The sequence below is a fragment of the Rhinolophus hipposideros genome, assembly GCF_964194185.1.
Source record: "Rhinolophus hipposideros genome assembly, chromosome: 4".
Classification (NCBI taxonomy): Eukaryota; Metazoa; Chordata; class Mammalia; order Chiroptera; family Rhinolophidae; genus Rhinolophus; species Rhinolophus hipposideros.
The window spans coordinates 16,667,490-16,677,439 of NC_138050.1; the positions used below are offsets into that span (position 1 = coordinate 16,667,490).

The 9,950-nt window shown below is 41.1% G+C and overlaps 1 protein-coding gene across 2 annotated transcripts in view; it reads left to right on the forward strand.

Moving 5' to 3' along the window:
* LRCH1 (leucine rich repeats and calponin homology domain containing 1) overlaps positions 1–8,662 on the forward strand; it is a 198,208-nt gene extending 189,546 nt beyond the window's left edge. The window contains exon 19 of one of the 2 annotated variants that reach the window (XM_081047090.1): positions 6,153–8,662. In XM_081047090.1, coding sequence (XP_080903216.1) covers positions 6,153–6,263 — 111 coding nt within the window. In that variant the 3' untranslated portion in view covers positions 6,264–8,662. The remainder of the gene's footprint in view (positions 1–6,152) is intronic. The other variant, XM_081047088.1, reaches the window with a different exon arrangement.
* Positions 8,663–9,950: the final 1,288 nt, after the last annotated feature.

Below are 9,950 nucleotides of genomic sequence, written 5' to 3' on the forward strand. Positions count from 1 at the left end.
TGAATCCAGGCAGGCTATTTGAGAATGTGGAAAACCCACATAGTTAGAAGAGTATATTTATAACGATTCTATGTTGTGAAATCAGCTCAGATTTTCTAACAGGAAACATTCTTTACAAGATAATATCTTGAGTTAACTGAGCTTTTCCTCCTGATTTTGTATTGATTGGTGAAATACAGGGTATATGGAAGTTATTGAATTAACCTCAGTTGTGTATAAATAACTTGCAGATGTACTAAATTGCCTTTGGTGCTATCTTGTATTCTTCAGTCTGTAACACAATAAAATCCCTTTGTACAGTGTCAAATGAGCACCATGAGCCACAAGTTGCCTAATAAACACATTTTGGGTGATTATTCCAAGTTTTTATCAGCTCACCGATGCATTTATTTGTGCGCAGCCAGAGTGTAGTGCTCAGCATTTCCATCCAGCTCTGCAGTGCATCGAGGCTCCCCGTTAATGATGTCCACTGTTGTTTTTTTGTTTTTTGTTTTCTGTTTTCTTTATGTGGGGGGCAAAAGAGGAGAAGAAAGAGGACTCACTGGGTGGCCATCTGAAAGAAAATTCTATCAATAAAAACTGAGTGGCACAGTCATGTGAGATCAGATTTAATTTTCAGTGTTCCCTTGATGTTCTCTAGCTATGTTCATATTTCAGTTCTAGTGGCCAAGGTATTCTTTGGACACACTTCATTTCTCATGCCGTTACTGTATCTGTACCCTAATGTGCTGCTCCTCTTGGGATCTGTTGATGGTATTTTTTTCATCAAATAGTATGGTAGCTAGCAGAACACAATTAATTTAGCCCTTTAGGCAAAACTTTGAGTGAACTCTCTTGCCCATTGTCAAGCCATTAATTTCCATTTAGAATATTAAGCCTCTCCATGGTTCTTCCCCAAGGTACCCACGCACGAGCTCACATTGCTAGCATAATGCTGCCATCGTAGCTTGATGGGATACCTGGCTAATCGACTTGTCATCTGAGAGGGAGTCAGGGATTTAGTTGTGTGATTTGTATGTGCATACTAAATCTCCTTCCTCTTACAAGAAAGGCTATTTTTACCATGTTTCCTTCCATTGCCTGCTAAAAAGAACCAAGTATTATTTTACATTTTCTTTTGAAATAGAAAGATCTATTTGAAATAGTAAGTTCTTTTTCTCCAGTTCTTTCAATTGGTGGCAATTCACCACTCAGTGTGAAGAGCCCTACTGTGTGTAAGAAGTAACTCATTTCTGTTAGTTCCCTCTATTTATGGATTTGTGATTTGTATGCAGCTCACTGTCCTCCAGGAGAGACACATGAAATGGGGCTAGTGAAAATGGGCCCTGCAGAACTCAAAAGTAATATAACTGAGTAGGACTTTCATCATTGAGCTAGATAAATAAAGACACTTGATAGCCTGATGCCATTTGTTCATGAGTAAGGAATTAAATAGTGCACGGTGGTTTGGGTTATCTCTCTGTAACCCATGACTATCTCTGTCATAAGGACAAAACGTCGTAAGGATAAAAGATGTTTCACTTTCAGGGTAAAAGTAATGGACAATAGATTAAAATTTCAGGAGCCTGAAAGGAGTTTGGATAGGTGAAAAATATTTTAATATGGTTTTATTTAGGAGATTTGCTTTTTAAAATTAGGCTTCAGATTTTGAAATTAGTTCCCAATAAACAATCAGGTATATAGACTGTGTGCTTCTTTTTTCTTTAAGACGATCAGGGTCCAGTTCCTTGGATTTTCACTAGAACTTTGCTTATGCTTGTGTTCATTTTTTCCTTCCTCAGCTATTGAATGAGCACTCTTATTCAAGGCCCCACAGCAGGCCGTGGGGGTAAAATGATGACCATGACACATGGTCCTGTGCTCAAAAAGCCACAGTCTAGACCAGGAGTCAGCAAACTTGTTCTATAAAGTGCTAGATAGTAAATATTTTAGGTTTCGGGGCCCAGACGGGTTCTGTTAAGACTGCTTTGCCACTGTAGTATGAAAGCAGCCATAGACAATTTGTAAATGAGCGGGGTGGCTGTGTTGTAATAAAACTTTATTTACAAAAACAAGCTCTGGGTTGGATTGTCTTGTAAGCTGTAGATTTTGGACCCTTGATCTATTGGATCTAGTGGACAAATAGGAATTCTGTAGAATATGACCCTGTGGTAGATTGGGTACAAGATTCTGGACCTGATCTGATAGGACTTGAAGCCTACCAGGATGAAACCTACCAGGAACTGTGATGTTTGTTTACACTGAGACCTAAAAGATGTGTAGGAATAGCCAGATAAAAGGGTTACAGGTTAGAGAGGTGAGAGAAGGGGCAGATGTGTGTGGAGAATGAAGTGTTCTAGAGAGAGGAAGGACTACAACATAGTGTGGCCAGAAAGCAGAGAATCAAGAGTGATCAGAAGTCTTCTCTGTCTATAAGAGTTTGACATGGTCTTCATTTTACATTGGGAAAAACTGGCCCTCCGAGTGCTTATGTGGCAAAGCAGGACTGTGAAGCTCTCATGTTAAACTAATGCAGATGGTTTTGTTTTAACGTTCAATCAATTTTGTACCAAGAATTTACATTTTAGAAACAGACTGAACAAGGTGAACTGTGCTGACATTATTGACTTCATTGTTTTCCAGCGGCTGGCCTGGAAGGAGGCCTATAGCTGTTTGGGAGCATTAAGAGACTGTAGAGACAGGAGAGACAGGCAGTGGACATGGCGGCAACCTGCCTGCTCCCACATGGTGTTTTCTGCCAGGATGAGATGTCTGTCCCTCGATATGAAGAGAAACCAAATGAGCTGAGTGGCAGAGCTAATGTCTTTCACCAAATTGAGGGTTCTCTGACCCCCACCTGACTTTGAATGTGTTGGGTCTTGCCTGGGTAAGACTCTGAGGGTCCAGAGCCTCTTCTTGTCTCATGGCACAAGATGGAACATACTCACTTGTTGATCAAGGAAATTATGGGAAGCAGCATGATATCTGGAAGGAGCCCCAGCCCTAAGATGACACATGTTCAAATCCTGGTTCCAGTACTTAACCAGCTGTGGGACTTTAGCAAATTTACTTAAACTCTTTACATCTCAGTTTTCTTGTCTGTAAAATAAAGATATTATATTAACTTACAAGGTTGTCATAAAGAAATAACCAATCAAGTCTGCATGCAGCGTTGGTGCCAGGCATGTAGGAGGCGCCAGAAGTCTTTCTAAGGTAGCATTTAGTCTTTGTCGTTTGCCTGCCTTTCCAGCCCTGTTTGCTGTGGTTCCGAAGAAAGGTGGGTGAGGGGATGTGAGTGAACCTTGTTGATTCCACTACTGGAGAAAAAAAGCACAAAGCGTGAGTTCTTCAGAGGGGGTCAAAAGCATGATTTTTTTATGCAAGACAGTACTTTATGACTCTGTGCTTTAAAAAGAAAACACCAAGAAAAGCTCTATACTAGAACAGTCTACTGCCATATTCTCAAGGAAAGTCATTAGGATTCTCTAACATTAATATTTAAAGTCAGTGTAAATATACAGCTATCTTAGCTTTAAGTCTACTATGGCTCTTTTCTGTCATTTCTCAACTAGCTATAAATCTACAGCAATTCCTTTCCCATTCCAACTCCTAGCTCACTTCAGGGACTCCCCCTCTGTGGCAGGACTAGTGTGATAGAAAAATGACCTCTGGCCATCCTCATTACCCTCCTCATTTCTGGTAGGCTCCCCTTTTTCATCCTGCCAATCAGCACTTCAACTCGTAATTCCCATCAGTCTTCACCCCAGTCCTGTGATAAAATAACCAGAACTGCCATGTTTTTATAGGCTTTCTATTATCTTATACTAGTCTTCTTAGGTACCTCCAACCCCATCAAAATAATCTGAGGGTACCTCTGGGTTTCTTCAGGGGGACAGAATGACAGGAGAAAGGCACTAAGGATGTACGTGGTACCTTGCCATGTCTTCTGTTTGCTCCTCACTGCCAGCTGTAAGGGCAGAGGGGAGAATCTTGGACTCTACATCTGGTTTAGGAATGAGGAAACTAGGGAGGTGAGAAATGCTGGTTGGAAAAATAAAGGCCTGGGAGAGACGATAACCTTAAGCTAACTCGGGCTGTGAGCCCTGTAAGCAAGAGGATGAAGTCTCAATACCTTCCCCTTCCTGTCTTTCTGGAGCCCCATCCCTTCCCTATCATGACCTCTCACTTAGAACTACAGACCACTGGCATCAGCATTCATTAATGAGACTGGGGCACTTGTTAATGGAGACCTATGCCATCTCCAACAGGACTCAGGATAAGGCAGGTAGCCTCATAAAAGCCATGTTGTACATGGCCTTGTGTACTATGCCTTGTGGAAATATTAGTGCTAGAATTCAGGAACATTCGGAATTACACATAAGTAAACACTGAGGTCGGGAAGTAAAATGCCTTGTTCAAAATACCTTGGACATATCCCTCATTGTTAAATTTCTGTTTGTGTTCCTTCCCTAGCGTTCTGTCAGTCTCTTAATGTTTTTCTCACTGATTTGTTGAGCTTATGTGTCATAGAAAGCCCTTGTAATTTGATGCAAATAGTTTTTTTACAGTTTGCTTATCTTTTAATTAATGTAGGGTTTTGTTAACACACACATTAAACTTCTAGGTAATCGATTGTTTTTATCTTTTGCCTTGTGGCTTTTTTCACATTTTTAGCTAAGAAAATCCTTCTGCATATATTTATAAAGAAAATACTAAATGTTCATCTATATTTTATTAGAAGTTTTTTTTTTAAAAAACAACAATGAACTCTTTAATTCATTTCAAATTGATTTTAGCATAGGGTACAAATTGAAGATTTTATTTTTCCTCTATGTAATGCTTTGTACCAGGAGCTTAACCATAATTAGTCGCCATTTATAATTTCCTACCAAGCCAGATGTTGACTTGGGTGTTTTGGGGGACAGAGCAAAGAGAAAAACATCCCTGTCCTGGTGGAACCAGCCTGAGCAATGAAATGCCAGATTGAGGTACTTCACAAGCCTGTGGTACCAGGAAAGGATGCACATTGATATCTGGCTGTGGTACCAGGAGGAAGCACCATCCATCCTGGCCTAGTGCACAGTGGACAGCAACTCACAACTCAGATAGAACCTCCCATCTTTTCTCAGGTTGACATTTGGCTACTAAGTTGGCAGCAGCATAAACTTGCATGCTCACCTAATATGCCATAGAAGACAGCATAATTCTGTTTCGATGCACAGCAACCACGTGAAATAATGGTTAAAACTGCACTTTAAATAATCGTCTGTCTCATGCAGGTCCCGTTTAAATTTTTCTTAAAAACAGTGGTCATTGGGGTGTGGAGAACACACCATCCTCGGGTGTATAAGAGGAACTGTTTGCTGTGCAGTCTTTTCTGAGCAAAGGAGACAGTCTGGAAGGAGATCCCCTTAGTCCCAGAGCCAAATAACAAAGGTGTAAAATCACTTTGTCGTGTTTTGTTGAGCACGTAAGGTTCTACACTCACGGAGCAACTTACGTTAGCTGTTTTCCTTGTGTCGTATGTGCTGGACATTTTCCAAGAGCAAAGATAGAACATGAGAAAGTAACAGGGCATTTGTGCCTGTGACAGCTGTGTGAAAGAGTCTTAAAGAGAGGTTATTGAAAGCTGTGGTTAAAATTACTTATTTACAAGGCTGTTCATAAACGATGATGAAAGGGTACCAATCTGTCAGCATGCCTCCATTCCAGAGATCACAGGAAATAAAATGAATCAAACCAAAGTTTATGGTCAGTAGAACAGGGTATGGTTTGTATAAATATTTGAATTCCTTGTAAAATGGGTGAGAGGCTATTTGCAATTTTGCTTTATAAGAATATAAGCTAATGTATTCTTGGTGTGTGGTTTTCAGCTGGCTGTGTGTTGCTCAGTTATTTAGCATAAAGGTTTTTTAAATGTTTAGATCTATTGCAGATTTCAGGTGGTTTGGGCACCTTTCTGGAACAACCCTCATTTGTGAAAAATCATTATTTTCTCTGTAGACACAGAAATGGTCTTTGCCATGGGCTGAAAATAAGGCAGGGAGTAAGTATGGTCTGAGGTGATGAGACAGACACACGGCAGAGCTCAACTTAACTGCCATCTGTGGTGTTGCAAGATTTTATGATTATGTTCCAGTCATCTAAAAGTTGATGTTTGTTCTTCCTTTTAGGAAAAACTATGTCTACCCCATCACATCCTTGAAGAGAAAGGCCTGGTCAAAGTGGGCGTTACTGTCCAAGCATTGCTAGATGTGACTGTAACGAAGGCTCTATTCACATGAAACCAACACCTCTCCTTTGGAGACCAACTCAAACCCTTCTCCCATCAGAGATCCTGAACTCTGCTCTCGGCACCCGTTCCCCCCATCCTTCCACTCATTGCCTGTCAGTTCTATGACTCTAGTTGCATTTAAGGGAGGACATAAAAGAAGATTCTCTACCTTTCAAAACTGACCTCCAGCATTAAGATGTGACAGGTATTTATCTTGAAGCCAGTGACGGACCTGGTTACAAAGAACTGAACAGCACTTCAATGCCTTTTACAACCTCCCACATCCTTTCCACGCTCACCCACTGCCATTACCAAAACACCAAGCACAACTGTTTTACAGCAAGATGCATTTGTTTTACTAAAACCAAACTCATTGTGTATTTAGTGGGAAGGGGGGGGACTCAATCAGGTTTTTCACCACCAAATTTTTCAAGAAGTTTCTTGAGACCATTGCCTTTTAAAAAAAACTATTTTCGACATATAAAATATTTATATAAATATTATTTATTAGTGAGTTGTTATTCATCCTTTGGATGCAAATTGTAAATTAGGAAACTATTTTATTACTGCTTTTTTGTGGTTAAACACTTTATTTTAATATTATAAATATTGAGTTATTTTCTATCCTCTGGTGTGCAGTAGTTATAGGTCTCAGTAAACATGTTTCCTGGTATACATGACTCAGAAAAAAAAAATTAAGCATAAAAACAGGTGCTTCCATGATAAAAACTGTTTTCTGGGGAGGCATTATTAACACTTTGGTTTATAGAACATTGATCTTATTTATATTTCTGCATTCCATCTAGTTTCCTACATTCCAGCAGCCCTGTTGTCCCCTGATACAATAAACTGACTGAAATCAAGAGAGCACCCCAAAGTTATTGTAAATAGCTGTGATGGAAAAAAACCATATTAAACTTGAAGATAAAATGTGAACAATTATTTTTTTGGATTCAGACTTATTTTGCTATACACAAAACATTCACATTTTAACACAAAGAAGTAGTGTTAGCATCATGTGTCTTGAAGTGTAATTTTGCACTGTAACTTGGGTAATTAAAAAAGTCTAGCACCAAAGGTAGATAATAAGGAAGTGGTATTGGAAAGTGGAGATGATAAAGTTTATAGTTGAACCAAATAGGTTTTTAAGGGCAGCTCTGACTAAGAGTAATCAAGAGTTCCATAAGGCACGTAGGACCTGGATCAGGAAACCAGCACTTCCTACAACTACCAGTTTTAAATGAGGAAATGATTTTGAGATGTAGACATGCTCATTTTATCGTAACTTAGTTGGTGGTTTCCAGAGTAGTCCATAAAACACTACAAGATTCATGGTCTATGGTGTGAAAAGACAAGTGAGTCAGTAAATTGGTGGGGCAGCAGCATGCAACACCAACATGGGCGTAGGAGAAGGTTAAGTAAGTGGCATTTGTGAGGCTGAGTGGCCTAGGAGGGAGCAAGTTCAAACAAAAGATGACTAGAAGAGAGTCAGCAAAGGACCCGGGTTGGTCTGAGAGACTCACGTAAGGCTTCCCAGACACAACCTCCTATTTGTAGGCAGTTACATGCACGTGCCTTCACTCTGCAGTTACAGATACCCCGGTCAGTCAGCTTTCACAGCCTTGTGAATGCTGACTGCATCTGCACCTCTGGAAAAGCCATTGTAAGTTTTAGAGCAGCAGCAGCAGCAACACTTTGTAAGACAAACATAAGATGAACCCGAAAGAGAAGACAGGAAGTCGGCGTGCATTGAGCACAGTCTAACGTCAGCCACCGCCGTGACTGACCTTTGCTGGAGGCAAGGGGGAGGGCTTACTGAAAATGGTGGTTTGGATTGGCAGCTCACAGTTATTTCCTGTCAAATGTACTGTGCACTTTAACTTAAAATATATTTTAATATGTTCCTGTACTGCATAAATACCTGTTTTGTCAAATAGCATAATGATGTAAAGAGAAAAGATTTTGAACAGAGAGCGTATTCAGGGTAAGCAACATTCAAAGGTTGAGTATAGAAATAGGAATTTTGATTGCTGCACCTTTACGGGCATTCAGAAGGCAGGGCCCTGACTTAGTTTTTTACATGTATATATGGCAACATGAAGCTCTGTAATCCTTGTTTTGAGAGAGATTCTTTTTCAAAATTAAAGTTTTTCTTTTGATGTTGATTTTCAGTATTTTCTTGAAGTTGGCTGTATAATATAAATGGCTTCAATACTCTGTAAAATGGCTTTTTCCCTTCTAAATGCAGACCTTGTGGAGCTAATACTTTTTCAGGATCCTTGTACACTGTTTATATGTGCAATAAAATGTGCATGGCCAGCTCACAGTACCATCAGTGGACAGAATGTACGTAGTGCAAATAGCCTGCCTTTTATTATTTAACAGCCATTAAAACTTTGAATTTGAACGAACCATCTTTTAATTGACTTACCCCTGTGAGGCACTTTTGTGTGATTTCACAAAAGAGATCCTAGGGTGTCCTTGTTGACAAAGATTGTAGCAATCGTACGTGTGTGTATGTGTGTGTGTGTGTGTGTGTGTGTGTGTGTGTATGAAACATTTTTTTCCAAACTAGATCCAACCTGCAACTACAGAACACACAGCAGTTAAAAGCAGAGTTGCCATGGTAATATAGGGATGTGTGTGGAGGTGTACACTCAGGTCCCTCCCCTTTCCCTTGGTTGGAGGCTCCAGAAGTATCTCTGAGGAAGCTTGAAGGTCCCGTGGTGCATGTAAAACCACAGGGTCTCGTCCTCCCTCAACTGCCTCCTGTGACACAGAGAGTAAAGTGGCTGCTTTGATTACACCTCTAGTAGATTGGGGCCAGTGCTATCATTTTCCCCACTCACAGCCCACCTGTGGTAGGAGAGCAGCTGCTTTGAGGAGTCAACTGGAAACAGTTGATGGATTGTTTCTGTCTTCTCACCCCAACCCCCATACAACACACAAAGACCTGTGACCCACAGCCTGAGTAAGAACTGCAGTGAGCAGTGTCAGCTCCTGCACATTTAAGATTTGTATCTACCACTGAGGCAAAGAAAAGAGATTACTGGCCCTTGATGCTCTCCTTGGGAGTGCTGCTCCTGTGCCAAACTCCTACACCTTAGTCACCTTAGGCTTCTGCACATTAAGGAAGTCCCGCGCTTCACAGACACTGCATTGTAAGTTGGCTGAACCAGCGACGAATATGTGAAGGGCAAGGGGAGGGATGGGAGCAGGAGCTCTGGGGAGAATCCAGCAGGGGCATGCTTGCACTGGGATCATCCTGCAGTTCAGCCGTATGGCACTGGCCACAGCTGGGGACTGTCCCCGAGACCAAATTCTGGCTAACAGCCACATCTGGGTGCTTCCTAGTTCTTCCTGCGTGAGCCTGTGAGACATGGGCAGCAGTGACCCATGCTGGGGCTGGTTATCTAATCTTCCATCTTCCACAGGAGGTCAGTTGGCAGAGGGCATGTTCTAGTGAGTCTGATCTCAGGACGTAAGACCTCAGGGTATTATCTTCAGAACTGGCACTCCTTGAGTGTGGGGCGTGTGTGTAAAGCAGGATTCCGCTCTAATCCACTCTGTACTCTCCACATGCACATGCTAATGGGCCACCTTACTGGTTGGTATTTGTTGAGTACCTACGGTTCTCAAGTGTTTTTACTGAATTTTAAGCACCATTATAACAAGGCTGCTTGTCTGTTTTGTTCAC